This window comes from Montipora foliosa, chromosome 7, assembly GCF_036669935.1.
Source record: "Montipora foliosa isolate CH-2021 chromosome 7, ASM3666993v2, whole genome shotgun sequence".
In the NCBI taxonomy this organism is placed as follows: Eukaryota; Metazoa; Cnidaria; class Anthozoa; order Scleractinia; family Acroporidae; genus Montipora; species Montipora foliosa.
The window spans coordinates 30,022,018-30,048,465 of record NC_090875.1 but is presented as its reverse complement, the minus strand read 5'-3'; the positions used below and the strand labels follow the sequence as shown (position 1 = coordinate 30,048,465).

The 26,448-nt window shown below is 38.1% G+C and overlaps 2 protein-coding genes across 3 annotated transcripts in view; one reads left to right on the top strand and one right to left on the bottom strand.

The window, feature by feature from the left end:
• LOC138011764 (uncharacterized) overlaps positions 1 to 26,448 on the top strand; it is a 166,396-nt gene that overhangs the window by 3,254 nt on the left and 136,694 nt on the right. For both annotated transcript variants that reach the window (XM_068858923.1, XM_068858924.1), the window contains exon 4: positions 1,745 to 1,858. In XM_068858923.1, coding sequence (XP_068715024.1) covers positions 1,745 to 1,858 — 114 coding nt within the window. The remainder of the gene's footprint in view (positions 1 to 1,744; positions 1,859 to 26,448) is intronic.
• LOC138010669 (uncharacterized) lies at positions 2,338 to 7,407 on the bottom strand. The gene is made up of 2 exons (XM_068857645.1): positions 6,801 to 7,407; positions 2,338 to 4,444 (listed from the first exon to the last, which is right to left on the bottom strand). Exons 1-2 carry the CDS (start codon positions 7,405 to 7,407, stop codon positions 3,276 to 3,278), a joined length of 1,776 nt encoding a protein of 591 aa, XP_068713746.1. The 3' UTR covers positions 2,338 to 3,275.

Here is a 26,448-nt window from a genome sequence, read left to right as displayed (position 1 = left end):
TGATGGACTGACTGAAAACATTTTAATTGATCTTATATTGTAAAGTCCTGTGAACTGAATACCAGTAGTAGTTTCAGTAAGTACTGACAGGCGACACAAATTGTCAGCTACTTCATGCAGACAAGTCAGCAATTTTTTTTCCACAAACAAAGAAATTAAATACAGATTCATTCAAAACTAAGGTTATTAGTACATGTATATTCATTTTAACAATGACAGCAGTCGGTTACTCAACTCACACCAGCCACCAACTCGAAATTTTCTTGAAACCCTTGGGATACAATTCAATCTATACATAGCGATGGATCAAGGTTAAGCTGTTGGTGTAGACTGCCTTAATGAAATGGGCTGACAGGGTCAAGCGATTTTGATCTCTTTATAAGAGTAGCCTGCGTGGCAGGCGTTCAAAGGAAAGGGAGAACCAGCAAAAGAATAACGCGTTTGCGCCCGACCTCCTCATTCTCCCTCTGGTTCTCCCTTTCCTTCCCCTTCGAACGGCTGCCATGCAGGCTATATAAAAACTACAGAAAATGTCTTTAAGTTAGCATCAGTAAAAACCCAAACTAATGCATTATGCAATATGCCTTTTTACAGAAGCACGTGACCTTAAAGCGTGTAACTTGCAACGCTTTTCCTTGGAACAAAGCTTGGGATATTAGGACACTAATTTTATGCCCAAATATGGACATAAAAAGATCGCAGCTGCATGCGCGGGAAAGTCCGTCAGCTACGTTACATCCAAATAAGGAGATTTTTAAATTCCAAATACCCCAGCTCTGAACCAAAGTCTGTTTTCTATTGATGGGATTTTGTCACTGTATTGAGGAAATTGATTGTCTTCTGTTATAGATCGCAACGATGGAAATGATTTTTTGAACAATTTAGATAAATTTTTCGAATTTTCAAACATCATTGAAAACTCCTGCAAACACTTTTCATCACCTTTGTTCCTGAACGTTTTTTGCAAGGGCATAGAATCTTAGGGCGCTTTCCATTTGACAGAATGGACCGGACAGACCAGGCATTCTACAATGCCTTCAAATTAACACACCTCGAGGGAGTTGAGGATGACATATACTCCTGCAGAAGAATACGAGGGACTAACAGGCAAGCGTTCCTTCAAATTGTTGCATTTTCTTTGCAAACCATTGACGGGTCTGGCCGGCCAGTTCTGACAAAAGGAAAGCACCCTTAATTTCTATATAATAACTTTTCGACCAGAAAACCTCAAAATGAGCATAACATGGCAGATTTGTCCAGAAATTAATGCAGGTGATTAAATTAATACAAAACGATTTTGATATGCGAAGCGAAGTGTCCCCCAATACTCTTCAACATCACTTTCATCTGGAAATATAGTCAATTAGCATTTACCTTTACCAAGAAATCGTACTAACCTGTACACTTACCCTCTTAGCTTGCTGAAAAATAGTAATAGCAATAGACCATCATACAGTTATGCTCAGTTACCAGGGCTTTGAATAAAAGTGAAGCTGGAATTGACCTTGGTTCGGATACAAACCTCACTGCTTTTCCTATGTAAACAGAAACTTGTTAGCATTACAATAACATGATTTGCATAAGAAAAGCAATGGCGTTTGTATCAAAGCAAGGTTATCTCCAGCCTTGCTGTTATTCAAGCGCAGAACTGTAAAATAGTCTATTGCTTAAGCTCTAAATTTTCTTAAAACCCTTGGGATACAATTTAATCCATAGAATCCTTTTCTCCATTATTTTTTAATAGTTACCCTGAATTACAAAATGCTTCAAGTGAGTTTTACAGCCAGGAACAAATAAGATCTTTGGTATCATATGCTGCTGACAGAGGAATTCGAGTTATCCCAGAAGTGGAATCAGCGTAAGTTAAATTTATTCAATTTGATACTGGGACCCCTTTTTAGCTCATGGATGACGTAGTCATGCAATGAGGTATCAGGAGCAGTCATGCACTCACTCACTTGATCACTCCATTCCAATAATATTAATATATTCATTAAACTTCATTTTGACATTTTCCCTGTACCTTCCATGCTAAGTATTACTTTCGTCCCGGAGTCCTTACGTGCGTATCTTTGGAAGGTTTTAGGGGGTAGTAGAAAGGTGCTGTTTTTGCTTAGTGGGCCTTGGAACGAATTTTGAAGGTGTAATGTGGGTGCTTTTTTGTTCGGTACTCAAACAAAAAAATAAAATGCCTTTGTGGAGTTGCAAAAAAGAAAGTTTAAAATACCATAAAACAGGAGATGAAAAATGAACGTGGAATTCATAGAAGCGGAGAGTTTAATTCAAGATTTCACCGTTTACGGTCTTTGTGTTTACTTGTGACTCCAGCGGCCTGTACTAAAGGAGATGGGACTTCTTATTAACATATCATTCAAAAGAACAATGTACGTACGAAATTAGCTCGTTCCCAGTTTTACTGCCCGGTTCAATTTTTATATCGATGTTGCGATTTGTTGTATTATGAACTTTATAAATTAAATGTTTTGATGCTTAGTTCGTGCTCTTTCACGCGATCCGCAAACTTAGGTAGATGAGAAATATATATATAAGTTTTGTCTGACGAGCGCTTAGGCGCGAAACTCAGAGTAACAGAGAATCGATGCGTCCTCTTTAATCCTTCAACTTATGTATACTTAGCTCTGCTACCACAGCATTGAGCACTTTACGCCAAGGTTGACTCGACCTCCACATTTACCGAAAGGAGTACCTTTTTCACGCTTCAGGTATATGAAAGAGGAGGGATTTCACGAGTCGAAAGAATATGAAAGGGTAGGGGCATTTGTCATTTGGCTATTTAAAAGGGCCTTTCATTATTTTCCAATGGAAGGTATACGAAACGGGTATCTTTTCTGCCAAAAATGGTATATAAAAGAGTAACGGGTCGGACCTCGGAGCGGAGCCCCCCCTCCCCCACTCCGGGGGACTTGAGCGGCCTAAACTAAAGGTGACACTTTTTGTTAACATATCATTCGTCCGAATTATCGTCCCGGATTCGATGCTTAAGCCTATTCGTTTTCTACAAAACTCCACCACCATATCATTAACTAGTGGGAACGTGATACATCTTAATCTTACAGCTCAACACGTTGCATAATACTGTTTAATTGAACGGAGTCGTAGAACAGTACAAACAAACGAAACATAGTCAGGGTTTGCCCGTCGCGTTAGCTACCTAACAATTATGTGAACTTATCGATTATTAGTATACGTTAGAAAAACGCTTTTTGACAATCTAGGGAAAACAAGACGGGTAGACAGTTCGAACAGTGTCCGTTTCATTTTGGTTTGAGAATCCACTCTACTGCTCTCTCATAGCCGTTCAGAATGGTTACTCGGCGACAATTTAGCATCCATCTTGATGGTACAATTCGATTGCGGCAGCGAAGGAAATTTCGTGCAATCAACCCATTATAGTCAGCCACGGAGATCCACTTGCGCCTTCCATTTCGCTCAGCGGGAATTTCATGACTCAATAAAGACGCTCGGAGAAAATGGATGAACTCTGCACTGTGATCGTGGTATTCCACAAAAGCTTCCAACCCTCTAGAACTGGAAATGGCAGCATTGTTTGTGTCGTGCAAAACTTTCTTGCGAAAGCTGTCTCCTCGTGGCATAAAATGGGCTCGTGTCATCGCTTCTATCTGCAAATTTGTGAGCTGAACCCAGTTTAGAAACTCGGTGATAATAACCGCGAAAGAGTTATTGAAGTTCAGAAAGGGCTTGAAAGTGTCCAGTAGTTGTGTCAGAGGAACGAAGTCTGCAATGTTAGAGGTGGTCACCCGATCAAACTTCCAGCTTGCAGGAAGAAATGGTGTGATCTCCATACAGTTGCACAACAGGAAGTGGAACTCGACTTTGTCAGTGGCCATTCTCAAAGCGCATTTCGTAAGCACGTGACTGACGTACTCGCTGTACATCTTCAGGATACAAGCAGAGTATCCCCATCGTCGGACCTCTTTGTAATCCCATCCACAGAATGGAAGGACGGACGATTGAAGGATGTAACTGAAAGCGCCCCTGTTGTTATTAAGTAAGAAGTCGGAACCCGTCAGAGTAAAATTCTCTCGGGGAAGAACCTCTCGAGATTCGTTTGCTAACAGAATCCCATTCGCAAACCACTCTGATGCTGATCTTTTGTGCTCCTTCGGGATTTCCATCAGGTACATATCCATTCCGTTCTTTGCTTTGGGGTCTTCGAACTGCCTGCGCCGAGCTTCGGTGATCCAATCTCCGCCACGGGAGCTTAGTTGAATCCAAGTACACCATACTTCAATAATCCTCTGAAAGTGACTCTGGTGTATCTTCATTCTGCCTTGTGTCAGCTCTTCAAGACTCGATGCTTCAATCAATTCATGCAGGGTCCGAATCACTAGCTGAAAGTCATCCTCGCTGAGCCGCAGAGAATACCAAATCTGTGTTACTGATGATGCGACTTGTTCTCCTCCTGCAGTTAAATTTAAAAACGTTAATAATAATAATCACGCATATCTGCGTGTTTTTGAAATTGTATCCATTGGAAACTCGGAAAAAATCCGAGTTCCAGATGTGATTTGAACCCACAACCCTCCGTAATCTAGTTGTATGCTCTAATTAACCACCGATCTACTGGACACTAGGGAGCTTAAGCACGCGCGTTTTTGAGACGCGGACGGCAACCGGAAGAGACCAATTCGCGTGCCAGGACAGTTGTGTCTCCCAGATTTTTATACTAATCATCTCTAATGGAGAAAAGAGACTTGGCAATGAAATTTGGTTGTGTGAAGACAAGTTAAAAGGGAAAAAAGCTCACTTCCGATTGCCGTGCGCGTCTCAAAAATGCGCGTGCTCAAGCTCCCTACTGTGTGGTGAGCAACGGTGAAATGTGGGTCTTTGACTAGAACAGCATCACCCAGAATGATATAACCCATATGAGATGTTGAACTTGCATCCATTGGAAACTATGCTTCCAGTCGTTATTTGACTTTTCAATTACGTGATGAAGGTCTAGTCAAATACCCACATTTCACTCTTGGTCACCATAGAATCTGCAGTAGCTCAGTGGTTACAACGTGCGTACTTGATCATGGAGGGTGGGAGGTTCAAATCCCATCTGGGGCTTGGAGATTTTCCGAGTTTCTAATGGATGCAATTTTAACAATACACACACATACACACATATCATTCTCACATTTGCTCATTAATAATAATAATAATAATAATAATAATAATAATAATAATAATAATAATAATAATGATGATGATGATATGATGATAATAATAATAATTATTATTATTATTATGGTAATAATAATAATAATAATAATAATAATAATGATGATGATGATGATGATGATGATGATGATGATGATGACTATTATTGTGATAAATGTGTATTTCGATCTTTGAAATACGGAGGCGGTAGCAATATAACAATACGATACGCTTTGACTAAATAATAATAATACGATAAATGAGTGCCATTTCAAATCCAACATTAAAAAAAAAACGCTTAACAGTCATTGAATATACAGAAAAATCACGCATAACGCATGATAAAAAAGTACAAAAACTTTCAATTTTAATGTTACGAGAACTGTGGCCTTAGCACAAAGAGTGTTCTTGGTGAATGTAAGCAGGGGGGAGGGGGGGCAAGGTCAATCCTGTAACTACTTTATTGGCAAAAATATAACTATTGGCATCCAGCCATTCCATTAAGAACAGTTAAGCTCCCTTTTATGATGGCTGCCACAGGACATGTTACTGGTACAAGTGTCCGCCACCTTTGAAAGATACATCTACTGAAAATTTATTTAATTTCAAGATAATAAGAAGCACTTTCAAGTCTCAAGGCCTACTGTAGGTTATAGAGCCCAGGACACCGACGTGCTCTCAGTAACTGGGGAGGCTTCAATCAACTTAAAGTTCCCCTGTGACCAGAAAATCAATTGTCATCTTTCTTTGGATTTCAAAACTATATTAACTAAACACTAAGCGACCAAAGTTTTAAACCTTGATTTCAAAAAGACACCTGTTTATTTTAACTGGAATTTTCCTATTTAATGGTTCGCCATTACTAACTTTAAGGTCTTGAGAGAGCTGGATCGAGGAGAAAATTACGCCAAAGGCTCACTAGTTTAGGAATGCAACGCGTGTGTACGCCACAGAGTTAATATGCAGCACGGGAGTTTTTGGGCTTTAAGACTTTTTAAAGTCGCGTTTTGCATAGATAATAAGCTGCATTCACACTGTGAAATTTTAAGCTAGTGAGCCTTTGACGTCACTTTTCCCTGGATCCAACACTCTGAAGTCCAATCGGCCAGTTCTGAACCCGAGTAATGGCGGATTGTGAAATCCAAAACTTACACTCAAAATAAACGGTCTTTGGATAAAAGTCAAAGTTCAAGATTTTGCCAGCCATGTGTTAAGCAAACACACTTTCAAAATCTGAAGACAAAAAAAGAAATGATCGTTTTATCACAGGAGCACGTTAAAGCAGATCGACTACCGAAGTTACGATTTTGTTATAATACTTTGTAACTAGTCACCATTTTTGTGTAACAGTTTTGACCGTCACTTCTGATGATGTATGTTGCAGCATACGAAACGTCAAGTATAAAATGAAAATGTTTGTAAACCGCTGTTTGTTTTCTTTTCCTGCTGAAATTGAAATGGCCAAAGAGCAAAACTATTTATCAGTTATCAGAACCTATAGGTTTCCATGGTATTTAACGCTGGTTAGCGCTAACCATGCTTCGAGCAATCCGGGCCTGTTTTGTACTGAATTATATATAATGTCACCATGAAAGTACTTTCTGATTTACCTTTTAAAAGCAAATACAAAATAAGAACTGTCCTCGCCAGTGTGCAAGCACAGATGTCGTTCAGAACAAAAGTGAGCTCCGCTTCATAGGATTCTGGAAGCTGAGCCAAGGAAAGCGCGACATTCCTCGGATCTCCAACCCCGCAAACCAAAGCCGACAATGGTTTGGAATAGTCGCAGCCTTCGTTCAGTGGAAGGTTGATGAAATCAGTGGCAGGAAAATTACCCCAGTAATAGAGAATTCCCAGTCCTGGCGAGCCTGTCGAATCTCTTAAGTGGAAATATTTCCTCACTTTGTTGCACAGATCATTTGTCCTTTTTGTTATTTGTCGACAAGTAACTTTGTGCGTTGGCCAGGCTTTCTTAAGGCATCCTTGATTGCAATACCAAGCTTGCAAACAGCTTCCACACTGCTGCAATTCAGTGCTTTCCTTTCCGCAAGAAGAGCATTTTCTTTTCAGTGTAGCTGTCTGACAATCCACTTGATGTCGAAACTCGTCGCTTCCTTTGCACTCGTCACTGCAGTAATATGCCAGCTTGCATCTGCCGCAGTAGATCTTTGCTGGACAAATCGTATCACAGCGCCAACACTGGTCTAGCCTGAGCATGATCGACTGAAGCCCGTATCCTTTCGGGGAAAAGTTCTCTTACTAATTTCAAGAAGACTTAACAATAGCCTAATTTATGTTGTTGTTACTATTTATAATTTCTCGGAAACGAGATCACTTCCTCTCGCGCGCGCATGTCAGCACATTAGGGCCGTTTATACGAGAGAAGATAAGCCGCGGCGTACATAATACGCGAAAGGAACTATTTATACGAGTCAGTGATGAAATGATATTTGAAATGGATCATATTGCGTTCATAACTGCGAGGATCATAGCTTCACTTGATTATTTATACGAGTGTAAACTCCCAGGCCAGGATAAGACGCGGCTTGAGAAAGCCGTGAACGTAGATTTTGTACCATTTATTCGGGGTGTTCGCGTCTTATGTAATATTTTCTGTCGTATAAACGGCCCTATTGTACAATCAAGAAGACGAATAACTTCGAAAATCTCCCTGTTTTATTCATTTATTTATGTTTAATCGGATTTTAAAATACATTACATTCATGAAAGAAGCTAATGATTTTGGGTAAGCCTAAAACAGGATTCAAGATTCCCTATATTAGGTCACCCTGAATGCTACAACTAACAATTATTCACTTCCGAAATAGCCAATCAGAATACCCGGCAAGCACTATGATTCACTTGTGTGGTACAAAGTAATAGAAAATAAAACTATCACAATTAATTATATACCCATGATGGTCAGTCTTTTTGAAGAAGCTATATATAATGTCTAAACATTTTTTACATGAAAATATATACACACAAAAATCAGATAATTTAAGTATAGTATAAAAGAAATTTAACCTAGAATTTATTACGATAAACTGTGCGAGTGGAAATCTTTGTGTTTTAATTTGGAGTACTGCGGAATGGTGACCATCTCATTTTACAACATCCTCAGTTTCTTGGAATTTAATATATTGCTTGGGATTTTGCATGTCAATTAAGAGATGTCCAAAAATATCCCGGCTGTCTGTTTTCGTTTTGTGGTTTTGTGGCTATTGGTCACGCGTGACTGACACCGAATACATTTAAATTTTTAACGCATGCTCAATAAGAAATGTGGAGGCGGCGAGCAGAATCTACTTTCCTCTTCCCGACTTATCTAGGAAGATCGAAAGGGACTCTGCTCGCAGAGTAGATGCAGGCACGATAGATAGCAATTTTAGTCTGGGTAGGTAGTTTTTTGTTCTTCCACACTCGAGCAGGTTTAAAACGGTGAGCAAATAAATAGATTCATGACAAGTGATATCGCCAAATTGTACTAAGAAATAAAAGTTCAATAGTTGCAACGTTTTAATAACCTTCATTGCTAAAAAGTCGCGTGCTAATTCCATGATTAAAAAAGTTATGGAAATTTCAATTTTGCCAATTTTGTATGGAACCTTTTTTATTCAATTTCATTTCCTGTTGTTAGCATAGAACTAGATTAGGGAAATTCTGCAAAAAGAGAAGTGAGTTTACGAGTGCAAGAGAATTTAAAGTGTTCCGTTGGCTGTTCATCGGAAACGCTAAACAAACTGTCAAGGCAGTTTATTTCAAAACGAAATAAAATATGTAAAAAAGGCAATCGACGTTTTAAGTTAGTGTTCTAACTTTTAAGTTAGTTCTACAAGCGCATTTTCCTTTTCCGCGTATAAAAGATGTTGCCAAAAAGCTGAATTATTGGGAAGTTCTTCCAGGTGTCTTGGGTAAAAATAGAACAATGCTCACGGCAAATGAGGATTACGGAAACAAAGAGAAATCACCATAGGGGCCAACGCAGCACGAAGCATTCTTAAAAGTGTAACCGAACAAAGATCAGAATATAATTGACATCGGTTCAAGAAAGTAGCTTTTTAAGGGACACATAAACAACAACCCCACCTCTTTTTTCCTCACAGTTTCTTCTGCTAAAGTTAAAGAGTCGCCCTTTCTTCAATTTACATTATTAAATATGCTAGAGAGGCGGTGTGTGTTTATTGGTTAGGGCGTTGGGTTTGCATGCGGGTAGCAAATCCCGTTATAACATCTGGTGTGGATTTATTTCCGGTTGTCTCGGATTCAACTCTACCACGCTTTGTAAACAGCCTAACTGGTTGTCTCCTTCCAGTTAGGATTCTTAATCATGTTTCTGTTTAGTTTGAATTGTTTCTTTCAGGTTATTAAAAGTGGGGTGCCAGTGAACTAGCACCTTTTGATGTCGGGTTAATGCAAATAATTGTGACAACAAAACATCTGCTGACAGCAAACGACGATCAAGGGTACTTTTAAATGCAAAATCACTAAACGATCGTTTCATAAATGCTCACCTTTTCTAGAAGAGAGCTAACTTATTGACAAAGACAAAAATCTACCCTGCTGATGGTCGACTATAGTAGCGCGCGGTTTATTCTCTCTATGGTCAGCATTCCATTTTTCATGATCGGATTTCTTGGAAATGTGCTGGTTATCAGAATCGTTCACAAAACAAGAGAAATCCATTCAGTCACGAACTATCTCTTAGCAAACTTGGCTGTCAGTGATGGACTCAGCATTTTTTCCCTATGGCCCTCTATGTTGCTGCACGACTTTTTACCGAAGCTTGCTTGTACGTTGATGCAGTTGAAGTACTCTATCGTCCCCGTTTCCTCCTTCACGTTAATGGTTCTAGCAATTGAAAGGTACCATGCCTTGTTAAAGCCATTTAGAACAGTCTCACGCTTAAAACAAGAGAATGTGAAAAGAGCTATCGCAATTATTTGGATCTCAAGCGTTCTTACTTCCCTGCCGAATGCAATCATGGAGTGGAAATTCAGTGATGCTCTTGATACCTGCCGTCCATCAAGCGAAGTGTACTTTTTTATTTGGTCTTCAATGGTCGTGTACATTCCCTTTGCGGTTTTTATTTATTGTTATGGATCCCTGATCAAAGGAATCTACTTTGACAAAACAATCTGTGCTTCGCCCGCAGACAGACAAGAAGACAGGGCTTGTGAAAAAAAGAAACTTGTAATAACATTTATGCTGGCAACTGCAGGTTTTGTAGTCGGTTACGGACCAGCCGTTACCTTTTACACCCTTGTTGTTATCGGAGCTACTCAAGGAAATTACTTTTCTGTCCTTTCGCCCGTAATAGACTTCACTTTCTTTTGTAGCTTGTGTTTCAATCCTGTTTTATATGCTTTTCCCAGTACAAACTTTCGACAAGGATTTAAACGGATAATATTCTGTCGACTTCCACAAACCCAGAACGAGATGTTGCAACAGCCGTAATGAACGAAATACTAATTTTTATTCTTAGGACTTCTACTTGTAAAATCTATTTTTCAGCCATTGATCGACTCGCGACGCGATCATAACTTTCTGTCACCTGGCCGTTGTTGAATGGCCTGTTGAGCTGCATCCAGACGGTCTGCCGTATACCTCAGTGGTAGAGCAGAGGCAGCAGGATCATAAATTTGGGTCCTGTTCAGGACTACTCGAATTTTTCCGATTATCCCCGAGTCACCAATGAACTGAAAAGAGTAGATCTCTTCATTTCTGTAGAAAGGTTCGTAGTAGTATTATTTCACTTTTTAATGGTATCCTTCTATCGGATTATGAAGAAAACAATGACATATCTACAAAAATGTTAGTATCCTATAGCATTTTGTTCAAATCAAATACTGGACTCACCCTTGTTAATTTATAATAAAGAGAAAGGAAATACAAGATTCTTTTGAATCTTTCTTCTAGAATTTTTATGGCGGGAAGAGACTCTTGCCGAAGATTTGGTCAAATAGACATGACAAACATTAATTTTAATGTATTGACGGATAATGGAATAAAATTGATAACGATGAAGAGGAATTACTTCTAAATGAAAGTTACAAAAATTAAGCTAGGGAATTATATTCTTTCTCTTTCAGTGAAATATGTCGAATAAAGGGCTGTTTTGAATGTGAAAAATTGCACCTGTAACAATGCAATACTGGTTTCAATTGAAGACCATTGTAATATACTTAGGGTCTAGGTCTCTCGCAACTTTACTGTGCATGCGCATTGTGGTTGGTATTATTAAAATGGGGAGTTCATATTGACCTGTGAGTTCGGTGGATGTAAGACTAGGAAGTTCCATCATATTACTCCAACTTTAATTGATCTGCATTGGCTTCGTATTAGGAATCGTATTATATTTTTAAGATTCTTCTTTTAGTTTATAAATCTCTTAATGCCGTCGTATTTGTCTGATCTTTTATCTTTTCGTAGGAGCTTACAACTAGCTCTTATTCTTTGAGATCTGTTAGCAATGGCGACCTTGTAGAACCATCTTCAAACATGCGAACTTATGGAGATCGATCGTTTGTAGTATTTGCCCCTAGATTGTGGAACTCTTTGCCACTTCAATACGTAGGAGTTCATCTGTTGACATTTTTAAAAATGCTTCAAAATCTTATCTTTTTAAAAAGTTTGTCAGGGAATGTTTGTAAATTTAGTTTGTTTTAAAATTCATTTTTATTTGTTGTAAAGCGTTACGGACAATTTATTGGAGATGTGCGCAATATTATTATTATTATTATTATTATTATTATTATTATCATTATCATTATCATTATCATTATTATTATTATTATTATTGTTATTATTATTATTATTATTATTATCATTTGCTTTAAAACAATGGGAATCCCGTTCACTGAAGAATAATACAGTTCCAAGAGTAATTAACTTGTATTGTTTTTTTTTTATGTAAAGACCCCCCTGTCACACCCCCCCCCCCCCACAACACAAAAAAAAAAAAAACGTATTTCATTATGGGATGGTAAAAGTAGTCAATTAGAAGGATACCTGGTTTAACGCTCCCAGTTACACGATTCTACTTTTAAAGATAGCTCACAACTAGACGGGCTAAGAGCGAAATCAACAATAAACCAATTCCAGTCTCCCGGGACTGGAACTCGCTGCCAGAGACATTACCGATTTGACCACGATATGGTTATTGAAGTCAAAATTGTTCCTCTATTCTTTAAATCTTGATGAAGATGCACATGTTTGTAGTATCTGTTAGTCTTTCTATTCCTGATTTTAACTTGATCATGTGTATATTTGTAATGATACTATTACGACGAAGAGGTGATGTTGGAAAACATTAAACTATAAAAAAACTGCGATAAAACATATCTAAACATTCTTAAAGGGAACCTCCACTAAAACAATAAAATAACTTTAAACCACAGAACATAATGTTTACGATTAAAATTGTTCAAACTTCTTCAAATGAAAGCGATGAGAAAATGAGAAAAAGGAATTTCCAAAACGCTTCTTTTGGCTTTCAAATTTCCCGGGCGCCGCTATCTTGAATAATAATCACGAATATCTGCGTGTTTTTGAACTTGTCAACATATCATATCATATATCTTTCCATGATACACCACAGACAACAGACCACAACACCGGGAACTACATGCCCTACTCTTTGCGACAACTGTGCGGGTTCTTTTACGTCCCACAGGATTATGAACATTGAAGGGTTGTGAGACGGGGTCTACGACCCTATAATAATAATAATAATAATCACCATTATGATGATGATGATGATGATGATGATGATGATGATGATGATGATAATAATAATGATGATTGTTATTTTTATTATTGTGGGAGGGAGGTCAATCCTGTAACTACTATATTGGCAAAAATATAACTATTGGCATCCAGCCATTCCATTAAGAACAGTTAAACTTCCTTTTACGATGGCTGCCACAGGACATGTTACTGGTACATGTGTTCGCCACCTTTGAAAGATATGTCTACTGAAAATTTATTTAATTTCAAGATAATAAGAAGCACTTTCAAGTCTCAAGGCCTACTGTAGGTTATACAGCCCAGGACACCGACGTGCTCACGGTAATTGGGGAGGCTTCAAATCAACCTAAATTGCCCCTGTGACTAAAAAAATCAATTCTCATTTTTATTTGGATTTCAAAACTATATTAACTAAACACTAAGCGACCAAAGTTTTAAACCTTGATTTCAAAAAGACACCTGTTTATTTTAACTGGAATTTTCCTATTTAATGGTCCGCCATTACTAACTTTAAGGTCTTGAGAGAGCTGGATCGAGGAGAAAATTACGCCAAAGGCTCACTAGTTTAGGAATGCAACGCGTGTGTACGCCGCAGAGTTAATATGCAGCACGGGAGTTTTTGGGCTTTCAGACTTTTAAAGTCGCGTTTTGCATAGATAATAAGCTGCATTCACACTCTGAAATTTTAAGCTAGTGAGCCTTTGACGTCACCTTTCCCTGGATCCAACCCTCTGAAGTATAATCGGCCAGTTCTGAACCCGAGTAATGGCGGATTGTTAAATCCAAACTTGCACTTGCACAAGTAAACGGTCTTTGGATAAAAGTCAAAGTTCAAAATTTTGCCAGCCATGTGTTAAGCAAACACACTTTCAAAATCTGAAGACAAAAAAGGAAGTGATCGTTTTATCACAGGGGCACGTTAAAGCAGATCGACTCCCGCAAGTTACGATTTTGTTATAATACTTTGTAACTAATCACCATTGCCTCGCTCAAGTTTTAAAATTTTTGTGTAACAGTTTTAACCGTCACTTCTGATGATGTATGTTGCAGCATACGAAACGTCAAGTATAGAATGAAAATGCTTGTAAACCGCTGTTTGTTTTCTTTTCCTGCTGAAATTGAAATGGCCTAAGAGCAAAACTATTTATGAGGTATCAGAACCTGTAGGTTTCTATGGTATTTAACGCTTGCTAGCGCTAACCATGCTTCGAACAATCCGGGCCTGTTTTGTACTGAATTATATATAATGTCACCATGAAAGTACTTTCTGATTTACCTTTTAAAAAAGCAAATACAAAATAAGAACTGTCCTCGCCAGTGTGCAAGCACACATGTCGTTCAGAACAAAAGTTAGCTCCGCCTCATAGGATTCTGGAAGCTGAGCCAAGGAAAGCGCGACATTCCTCGGATCTCCAACCCCGCAAACCAAAGCCGACAATGGGTTGGAATAGTCGCAGCCTTCGTTCAGTGGAAGGTTGATGAAATCAGTGGCAGGAAAATTACCCCAGTAATAGAGAATTCCCAGTCCTGGCGAGCCTGTCGAATCTCTTAAGTGGAAATATTTCCTCACTTTGTTGCACAGATCATTTGTCCCTTTTGTTATTTGTCGTCAAGTAACTTTGTGCGTTGGCCAGGCTTTCTTAAGACATTCTTGATTGCAATACCAAGCTTGCAAACAGCTTCCACACTGCTGCAATTCAGTGCTTTCCTTTCCGCAAGAAGATCATTTTCTTTTCAGTGTAGCTGTCTGACAATCCACTTGATGTCGAAACTCGTCGCTTCCTTTGCACTCGTCGCTGCAGTAATATGCCAGCTTGCATCTGCCGCAGTAGATCTTAGATGGACATATCGTATCACAGCGCCAACATTGGTCTAGTCTGGAGCATGCTCAACTGAAAGGCCGTATATCCTTTCGGGGATAAAAGTTCACTGAGGGGGGTTACTGAATTTCAAGAAGACTTAACAAGAGCTAAATTTGTGTTGTTGTATACTGTTATAATTTCTCGGAAAACGAGATCACTTCCTTTTTGCGCGCGCCATGTCAGCACATTGTGCAATCATGCAGAGACGAATTACTTCGAAAATCTCTCCCTGTTTTATTGATTTATTTAGGGCCGTTTATACGAGAGAAAAGAAGCCGCGGCGTACATAATACGTGAAAGGAACTATTTATACGAGTCAGCGATGAAATGATATTTGAAATGGATCATATTGCGTTCATAACTGCGAGGATCATAGCTTCACTTGATTATTTATACGAGTATAAACTCCCAGGCCAGGATAAGCCGCGGCTTGAGAAAGCCGTGAACGTAGATTTTGTACCATTTATTCGGGGTGTTCGCGTCTTATGTAATATTTTCTGTCGTATAAACGGCCCTATTGTACATTCAAGAAGACGAATAACTTCGAAAATCTCCCTGTTTTATTCATTTATTTATATTTTATCGGATTTTAAAATACATTACATTCATGAAAGAAGCTAATGATTTTGGATAAGCCTAAAACAGCTTTCAAGATTCCCTATATTAGGTCACCCTGAATGCTACAACTAACAATTATTCACTTCCGAAATAGCCAATCAGAATACCCGGCAAGCACTATGATTCACTTGTGTGGTACAAAGGAATAGAAAATAAAACTATCACAATTAATTATATACCCATGATGGTCAGTCTTTTTGAAGAAGGTATATATAATGTCAAAACATTTTTTACATGAAAATATATACAAACAAAAATCAGATAATTTAAGTATAGTATAAAAGAAATTTAACGTAAAATTTATTACGATAAACTGTGCTAGTGGAAATCTTTTTGTTTTAATTTGGAGTACTGCGGAATGGTGACCATCTCATTTTACAACATCCTCAGTTTCTTGGAATTTAATATATTGCTTGGGATTTTGCATGTCAATTAAGAGATGTCCGAAAATATCCCGGCTGTCTGTTTTCGTTTTGTGGTTTTGTGGCTATTGGTGACGCGTGACTGACACCGAATACATTTAAATTTTTAACGCATGCTCAATAAGAAATGTGGAGGCGGCGAGCAGAATCTACTTTCCTCTTCCCGACTTATCTAGGAAGATCGAAAGGGACTCTGCTCGCAGAGTAGATGCAGGCACGATAGATAGCAATTTTAGTCTGGGTAGGTAGTTTTTTGTTCTTCCACACTCGAGCAGATTCAAAACGGTGAGCAAATAAATAGATTCATGACAAGTGATATCGCCAAATTGTACTAAGAAATTAAAGTTCAATAGTTGCAACGTTTTAATAACCTTCATTGCTAAAAAGTCGCGTGCGAATTCCATGATTAGAAAAGTTATGGAAATTTCAATTTTGCCAATTTTGTATGGAACTTTTTTTATTCAATTTCATTTCCTGTTGTTAGCATAGAACTAGATTAGGCAAATTCTGCAAAAAGAGAAGTGAGTTTACCAGTGCAAGAGAATTTAAAGTGTTCCGTTGGCTGTTCATCGGAAACGCTAAACAAACTGTCAAGGCAGTTTATTTCAAAACGAAATAAAATATGTAAAAAAGGCAATCGACGTTTTAAGTTAGTGTTCTAACTTTTAAGTTAGTTCTACAAGCGCATTTTCCTTTTCCGCGTATAAAAGATGTTGCCAAAAAGCTGAATTATTGGGAAGTTCTTCCAGGTGTGTTGGGTAAAAATAGAACAATGCTCACGGCAAATGAGGATTACGGAAACAAAGAGAAATCACCATAGGGGCCAACGCAGCACGAAGCATTCTTAAAAGTGTAACCGAACAAAGATCAGAATATAATTGACATCGGTTCAAGAAAGTAGCTTTTTAAGGGACACATAAACAACCCCACCTCTTTTTTCCTCACAGTTTCTGATGCTAAAGTTAAAGAGTCGCCCTTTCTTCAATTTACATTATTAATAGGCTAGAGAGGCGGTGTGTTCATTGGTTAGGGCGTTGGGTTTGCATGCGATTAGCAAATCCCGTTATAACATCTGGTGTGGATTTATTTCCGGTTGTCACGGATTCAACTCTACCACGCTTTGTAAACAGCCTAACTGGTTGTCTCCTTCCAGTTAGGATTCTGTTTAGTTTGAATTGTTTCTTTCAGGTTATTAAAAGTGGGGTGCCAGTGAACTAGCAAACTTTTGATGTCGGGTTAATGGAAATAATTGTGACAACAAAACATCTGCTGACAGCAAACGACGATCAAGGGTACTTTTAAATGCAAAATCACTAAACGATCGTTTCATAAATGCTCACCTTTTCTACAAGAGAGCTTACATATTGACAAAGACAAAAATCTACCCTGCTGATGGCCGACTATACTAGCGCGCGGTTTATTCTCTCTATGGTCAGCATTCCATTTTTTACAATCGGATTTCTTGGAAATGTGCTGGTTGTCAGAATCGTTCACAAAACAAGAGAAATGCATTCAGTCACGAACTATCTCTTAGCAAACTTGGCTGTTAGTGATATACTCAGCATTTTTTCCCTATGGCCTTCTATGTTGCTGCACGACTTTTTACCGAAGCTTGCTTGTACGTTGATGAAGTTGAAGTACTTTATCGTCCCCGTTTCCTCCTTCACGTTAATGGTTCTAGCAATTGAAAGGTACCATGCCTTGTTAAAGCCATTTAGAACAGTCTTACGCTTAAAACAAGAGAATGTGAAAAGAGCTATCGCAACTATTTGGATCTCAAGCGTTCTTACTTCCCTGCCGAATGTGATCATCGAGTCGAAATTCAGTGATGCTCTCGATTCCTGCCGTCCATCAAGCGAAGTGTACTTTTTTATGAGTTCTTCAATAGTCGTGTACATTCCCTTAGCGGTTTTTCTTTATTGTTATGGATCCCTGATTAAAGGACTCTACTTTGACAAAACAATCTGTGCTTCGCCCGCAGACAGACAAGAAGACAGATCTTGCGAAAAAAAGAAACTTGTAATAACATTTATGCTGGCAACTGCAGGTTTTGTAGTCGGTTACGGACCAGCCGTTACCTTTTACACCCTTGTTGTTATCGGAGCTACTCAAGGAAATTACTTTTCTGTCCTTTCGCCCGTAATAGACTTCACTTTCTTTTGTAGCTTGTGTTTGAATCCTGTTTTATATGCTTTCCGCAGTACAAACTTTCGACAAGGATTTAAACGGATAATATTCTGTCGACTTCCACAAACCCAGAACGAGATGTTGCAACAGCCGTAATGAACGAAATGCTAATTTTTATTCTTAGGACTTCTATTTGTAAAATCTATTTTTCAGCCATTGATCGACTCGCGACGCGATCATAACTTTCTGTCACCTGGCCGTTGTTGAATGGCCTGTTGAGCTGCATCCAGACGGTCTGCCGTATACCTCAGTGGTAGAGCAGAGGCAGCATGATCATAAATTTGGGTCCTGTTCAGGACTACTCGAATTTTTCCGAATATCCCCGAGTCACCAATGAACTGAAAAGAGTAGATCTCTTCATTTCTGTAGAAAGGTTCGTAGTAGTATTATTTCACTTTTTAATGGTATCCTTCTATCGGATTATAAAGAAAACAATGACATATCTACAAAAATGTTAGTATCCTATAGCATTTTGTTCAAATCAAATACTGGACTCACCCTTGTTAATTTATAATAAAGAGAAAGGAAATACAAGATTCTTTTGAATCTTTCTTCTAGAATATTTATGGCGGGAAGAGACTCTGGCGGAAGATTTGGTCAAATAGACATGACAAACATTAATTTTAATGTGTTGACGGATAATGGAATAAAATTGATAACGATGAAGAGGAATTACTTATAAATGAAAGTTACAAAAATTAAGCTAGGGAATTATATTATTTCTCTTTCAGTGAAATATGTCGAATAAAGGGCTGTTTTGAATGTGAAAAATTGCACCTGTAACACTGAATGCAATACTGGTTTCAATTGAAGACCATTGTAATATACTTAGGGTCTAGGTCTCTCACAACTTTACTGTGCATGCGCATTGTGGTTGGTATTATTAAAATGGGGAGTTCATATTGACCTGTGAGTTCGGTGGATGTAAGACTAGGAAGTTCCTTCATATTACTCCAACTTTAATTGATCTGCATTGGCCTCGTATTAGGAATCGTATTATATTTTTAAGATTCTTCTTTTAGTTTATAAATCTCTTAATGCCGTCGTACTTGTCTGATCTTTTATCTTTTCGTAGGAGCTTACAACTAGCTCTTATTCTTTGAGATCTGTTAGCAATGGCGACCTTGTAGAACCATCTTCAAACATGCGAACTTATGGAGATCGATCGTTTGTAGTATTTGCCCCTAGATTGTGGAACTCTTTGCCACTTCAATACGTAGGAGTTCATCTGTTGACATTTTTAAAAATGCTTCAAAATCTTATCTTTTTAAAAAGTTTGTCAGGGAATGTTTGTAAATTTAGTTTGTTTTAAAATTCATTTTTATTTGTTGTAAAGCGTTACGGACAATTTATTGGAGATGTGCGCAATATTATTATTATTATTATTATTATTATTATCATCATTATTATCATTATCATTATTATTATCATTATTATTATTATTGTTATTAATATTATTATTATTAGTATTATTATCATTTGCATTAAAACAATGGATATCCCGTTCACTGAAGCATGGTACAGTTCCAAAAGTAATTAACTTGTTCTGTTTTTTTTTTTTTTATGTAAAGACCCCCTTCCCCCCCCCCCCCCGAAAAAAAACGTATTGCATTATGGGATGGTAAAAGTAGTCAATTAGAAGGATACCTGGTTTAACGCTCCCAGTTACACGATTCTACTTTTAAAGATAGCTCACAACTAGACGGGCTAAGAGCGAAATCAACAATAAACCAATTCCAGTCTCCCGGGACTGGAACTCCCTACCAGAGACATTCGCGATTTGACCACGATAAGGTTATTGAAGTCAAAATTGTTCCTCTAATTTTTAAATCTTGATGAAGATGCACATGTTTGTAGTATCTTTTAGTCTTTCTACTCCTGATTTTAACTTGGTCATGTGTATATTTGTAATGATACTATTAATACGAAGAAGTGACTTTGGAAAACATTAAACCATAAAATAACTGCGATAAAACATATTTAAACATTCTTAAAGGGAACCTCCACTAAAACAATAAAATAACTTTAAACCACAGAACATAATGTTTACAATTAAAATTGTTCAAACTTCTTCAAATGAAAGCGTTCATATTTGAAAAAAAAAGGAATTTCAAGAACGCTTCTTTTGGCTTTCAAATTTGCCAGGCGCCGCCATCTTGAATAATAATCACATATCATATCATATATCTTTCCATGATACACCACAGATGACAGACCACAACACCGGGAACTACATGCCCTACTCTTTGCGACAACTGTGCGGGTTCTTTTACGTCCCACAGGATTATGAACATTGAAGGGTTGTGAGACGGGGTCTACGACCCTATAATAATAATAATAATCACCATGATGATGATGATGACGATGATGATGATGATAATAATAATGATGATGATTGTTATTATTATTATTGTGGGAGGGAGGTCAATCCTGTAACTACTATATTGGCAAAAATATAACTATTGGCATCCAGCCATTCCATTAAGAACAGTTAAACTACCTTTTACGATGGCTGCCACAGGACATGTTACTGGTACAAGTGTCCGCCACCTTTGAAAGATATGTTTACTGAAAGAAGCACTTTCAAGTCTCAAGGCCTACTGTAGGTTATACAGCCCAGGACACCGGTAATTGGGGAGGCTTCAAATCAACCTAAATTGCCCCTGTGACTAAAAAAATCAATTCTCATTTTTATTTGGATTTCAAAACTATATTAACTAAACACTAAGCGACCAAAGTTTTAAACCTTGATTTCAAAAAGACACCTGTTTATTTTAACTGGAATTTTCCTATTTAATGGTCCGCCATTACTAACTTTAAGGTCTTGAGAGAGCTGGATCGAGGAGAAAATGACGCCAAAGGCTCAATAGTTTAGGAATGCAACGCGTGTGTACGCCGCAGAGTTAATATGCAGCACGGGAGTTTTTGGGCTTTCAGACTTTTAAAGTCGCGTTTTGCATAGATAATAAGCTGCATTCACACTGTGAAATTTTAAGCTAGTGAGCCTTTGACGTCACCTTTCCCTGGATCCAACCCTCTGAAGTATAATCGGCCAGTTCTGAACCCGAGTAATGGCGGATTGTTAAATCCAAAACTTGCACTTGCACAAGTAAACGGTCTTTGGATAAAAGTCAAAGTTCAAAATTTTGCCAGCCATGTGTTAAGAAAACACACTTTCAAAATCTGAAGACAAAAAAGGAAGTGATCGTTTTATCACAGGGGCACGTTAAAGCAGATCGACTCCCGGAAGTTACGATTTTGTTATAATACTTTGTAACTAGTCACCATTGCCTCGCTCAAGTTTTAAAATTTTTGTGTAACAGTTTTAACCGTCACTTCTGATGATGTATGTTGCAGCATACGAAACGTCAAGTATAGAATGAAAATGCTTGTAAACCGCTGTTTGTTTTCTTTTCCTGCTGAAATTGAAATGGCCAAAGAGCAAAACTATTTATGAGGTATCAGAACCTGTAGGTTTCTATGGTATTTAACGCTTGCTAGCGCTAACCATGCTTCGAACAATCCGGGCCTGTTTTGTACTGAATTATATATAATGTCACCATGAAAGTACTTTCTGATTTACCTTTTAAAAAAGCAAATACAAAATAAGAACTGTCCTCGCCAGTGTGCAAGCACACATGTCGTTCAGAACAAAAGTTAGCTCCGCCTCATAGGATTCTGGAAGCTGAGCCAAAGAAAGCGCGACATTCCTCGGATCTTCAACCCCGCAAACCAAAGCCGACAATCGGTTGGAATAGTCGCAGCCTTCGTTCAGTGGAAGGTTGATGAAATCCATGGCAGGAAAATGACCCCAGTAATACAGAATTCCCAGTCCTGGCGAGCCTGTCGAATCTCTTAAGTGGAAATATTTCCTCACTTTGTTGCACAGATCATTTGTCCTTTTTGTTATTTGTCGTCAAGTAACTTTGTGCGTTGGCCAGGCTTTCTTAAGACATTCTTAATACCAAGCTTGCAAACAACTTCCACACTGCTGCAATTCAGTGCTTTCCTTTCCGCAAGAAGAGCATTTTCTTTTCAGTGTAGCTTTCTGACAATCCACTTGATGTCGAAACTCGTCGCTTCCTTTGCACTCGTCGCTGCAGTAATATGCCAGCTTGCATCTGCCGCAGTAAATCTTAGATGGACATATCGTATCACAGCGCCAACATTGGTCTAGCCTGAGCATGATCAACTGAAGGCCGTATCCTTTCGGGGAAAAGTTCACTTACTGATTTCAAGAAGACTTAACAATAGCTAAATTTGTGTTGTTGTTACTATTTATAATTTCTCGGAAACGAGATCACTTCCTTTTGCGCGCGCATGTCAGCACATTGTGCAATCATGCAAGACGAATTACCTCGAAAATCTCCCTGTTTTATTGATTTATTTATGTCGGATTTTAAGATACATTACATTCATGAAAAAATCTAATGATTTTGGGTAAGCCTAAAACAGGATTAAAGATTTCCTATATTAGTCCACCTTGAATGTTACAAATATTCACCTCTGAGATAGTCAATCAGAATGTGCGGAAAGAATATTATTCACTTGTGCACGTGTGGTACATAGTAATAGAAACAAAAACTATAACAATTAATTATATACCTTTAATAGCCAGTGTTTTTGAAGAAGGTATATATAATGTCTAAACATTTTTTACATGAAAATATATACAAACAAAAAACAGATAATTTAAGTATAGTATAAAAGAAATGTAACGTAGAATTTATTAAGATAAAATGTGCGAGAGGAAATCTTTTTGTTTTAATTTGGAGTACTGCGGATTGGTGACCATCTCATTTTACAACATCCTCAGTTTCTTGGAATTTTAATTTTAATATATTGCTTGGGATTTTCCATGTCAATTAAGACGAGGCTTTGTATGAGGAAGTATCCTTTATGAGAAGGGCTCGATTTCTTAAAATTTGTTTTAAGTGTAACTGGCACTTTCGACATGACGAGGATATAAAAACCTAAAAACATATAGGCATTATTTAGACGCCAGCCAGCTATTTGGTATGAATTAACCCAATATTGGATATGCTGCTTTGATAAATAATTATGACCTTTTTAATTATGTAATTCTTATACACCCTTTTAATAAGTCTAATATATGCCGTTTTCCGCTAATGACGTTGAACTCGTGTTTTCAAATTTCATTCAGAAATGTACAAAGGCTTAAAACAAGAAAAGAAATCGGAAAAGTTTTAGGCCTTTGTACATTTCTGAACAAAATTTCAAAGCATGAGTTGGATGTCATTAGCGGAAAACGGCATATATTAGACTTCATAAAAGGGTGTATAAATAGCTCAACTTCCTAGACATTTGCGACAGTCATCTGTGGTCACGCATGATGGGTAGCTCCGCTATCTCGACCGAGAGCTCTTCTCTTGACAGAGGGAGAGAAGAGCTCTGCGGAACCCTGAAACAAATTGTTTTCTCATTGGTTTTCGTGAAGAACAATCAAGAGCGTCTCTGATTGGTGCATTCATGTTAGCACGAGGAATGAGCAGGCGCGGCAAGGTTCAAATAGCCAAATTTTGGCTATAAGAACCCTACAGCGCATGTTCTCCTACATAGAGTTTCCCAGAGCCTGGGGTGGATCCGAGGCTCTGGTGACCACACCTGAAAAACTAGTTTCAGACTAGTTTCCGCAACCGACACACATAGGAAAAACGCATGGGAATTCTAACAGTTAAAATTGCCATGGTGTTGTAAATCTCAAAATATTGATGACGCGTGGCAAATGATCATACGCAAAAATTAAAAAAACATGTTTGACAAGTCGAAACTGGACTGACTCACCCAATTCTTTGGATGAGCGGCAAAGCAAAGAATGTGGAGCCGGCGAGCAGAGTCTACTTTCCTCTTCCCGATTTATCTAGGAAGATAGAAAGAGACTCTGCTCGCAGGGTAGATGCAGGCACGATAGACAGCAATTTTAATCTGGGTAGTTAGTTTCTTGTTCTCCGACACTCGAGCAGGTGGGCAAATAAATAGATTCATGACAACAGATAACGCCAATTTGTACTAAGAAATTAAAGTTCAATAGTTGCAGCGCTGTAATAACCTTTATTGCTAAAAAGTTGCGTACTAATTCCATGATGAAAAAACTTATTGAACACATCTTTCTTAGTGGACGGTTTTATTGCCACGATAACCTGACATAATGTCTGAAAGTGCCGTTCACTCTAAATAGTTGGAACAAAAACCTGTTGTCAAAATCCAACTTTAAAATGATTACAATTTGCATTAAAGCGTCATCTGGAGAATTCTCAGATGAGAAATGGAAAGCCCCGTTTGAGAAGTCAAGCGATAAACATCAGGGCCCGGTTGTTCTAAAGCCGATTAACTTAATCCAGGATTAGCGTAAACTTTTGTTTCATGTTTTCAACTTTTTGGCGAAAGTTTCTCTTGCGTCTTCTTGTTCTTCAAGATTGACTTCTTCAAATGTATAGTTTTGCCGAATATCAGCGTTAAACAACATTTGGGAGTAGAGAAATAAACTCCCTGGTTAATTTTTAATCTGAGATTAGCGTTAATCGGCTTTTGAACAACCGGGCCCAGGTGGAAAATTCAATTTTGCCAAAAATTGATGGACCCTTTTTTATTCAAGTTCATTTCCTGCTGTTAGCATAGAACTAGATTAGGCAAATTCTGCAAACGGAGAAGTCAGTTTAGGAGTGCAAGAGAATTTAAAGTGTTCCGTTGGCTGTTCGTCGGAAACGCTAAACAAACTGTCAAGGCTTGCTTTATTTCAAAACGAAATAAAATATGTAAAAAAAACAAACGACGTTTTAAGTTAGTGTCATATTTGGTTCTACAAACGCATTTTCTTTCCCCTTACATAAAACATGTTGCCAAAAAGCTGAATTATTGGGAGGTTGTTCCAGGTGTCTTGGGTAAAAATAGGACAATGTCCACGGCAAATGAGGATCACGGAAACAAAGAGAAATTACCATAGGGGACAACGCAGCACAAAGCATTCTTAAAAATGTAACCGAACAAAGTTCTTTTAAGGGAAACCTAAACAACAACCCCACCTCTTTTTCCCTCACTGTTATTCTAAGAGGGCTGGTAGAGATTCCCGGACTGTAGTTTGTGGTAGTACGAGGCAGGTGGCAGAATTTTCACGCAAACGCGACAGTGGGTCAAGGCTGCTAAAGTTAAAGAGTTGCCCTTTCTTCAATTTGTATATGTAATAGGACTTCATGCTATCCAGTTTGGAAATAATTGGATGAGAAAAACTCTGAGGACAGCCAAAATTGGACGAGGCCGTAGGCCGAGTCATATTTGGCACTCCCAGGAATTTTTTGAATCCAGTTGTTTCCAAATTGGACAAGCATGTAGTCCTCTTACCTATCAATTATATAGCCAGTTATTATCGTTAAAGAAAGTCAAACTAAAATATTGTAAATTATTTTTATTTCCAAAAATAGCTGAACTCCAGAGGAATTCCTCGTAAAATCGTGTGCTTCGCTTAAAGCACGAGAGGCTTGTTTGCGCTTTCCGTAACCCTGTGCTCGCTTCAAGTTCTTGCCTTGAATTTGTAAATTCACGATCTCGCAAAATACTGTAGTTTCTGCCACAGTATTTTAAATGACGGTCCAAGCAGCACTGAATGACAACCAAACTTTCTGATTTGTATTCGTGACGTACGAGGCAGGTGGCACAATTTTCTTGCAAACGCGACAGTGGCTCTATGCTGCTATAGTTAAAGACTCACCCTTTCTTCACTTTACATCAGTAAACACTAACCAACCAGTATTAAATATGCTAGAGAGGCGGCGTGTTCAGTGGTTACGGCGTTGGGTTTGCGCACGGTTAGCCCAGGTTCAAAATCTCGTTCTAACATCTGGTGTGGATTTATTTCCTGCTGTCTCGGATTCAAATCTACCACGCTTTGTAAACAGCCCAACTGGTTGTTTACTCCCACTTAGGATTCTTAATCATGTTTCTGTTAAGTTTGACTTGTGTCGTTCAGGTTATTAAAAGTGGAGTGCCTGTGAACTTGTTTGATCAACTATAAACAAAGCATTTTTACTGAAAAGTCATGAAAATGTCGGGTTAAAGCAAATAATTGCGACAACAAAACATCTGCTTACAGCAAACGACGATCAAGAATACTTTAAAATGCTAAATAACTAGACGATCTTTTCACAAATGCTCACCTTTTCTAGAAGAGAGCTAAGGTATTGACAAAGACAAAAATCTACCCTGCTGTACTAGCGTATGATGGTCGACTATAGTAGCGCGTGGTTTATTCTCTCTATGGTCAGCATTCCATTTATCATAATCGGATTTCTTGGAAATGTGCTGGTTATCAGAATTGTTCACAAAACACGAGAAATGCATTCAGTCACGAACTATCTCTTAGCAAACTTGGCTGTCAGTGATGGACTCACCATTTTTTCCCTATG

Coding starts and splice junctions, on each gene's coding strand:
- LOC138010669 (XM_068857645.1), bottom strand. CDS start 7,407: ATGCTCAGGCTAGACCAGTGTTGGCGCTGTGATACGATTTGTCCAGCA. Junction 4,445..6,800: donor TTTGTATTTGCTTTTAAAAG/GTAAATCAGAAA, acceptor ATTTAACTGCAG/GAGGAGAACAAGTCGCATCA.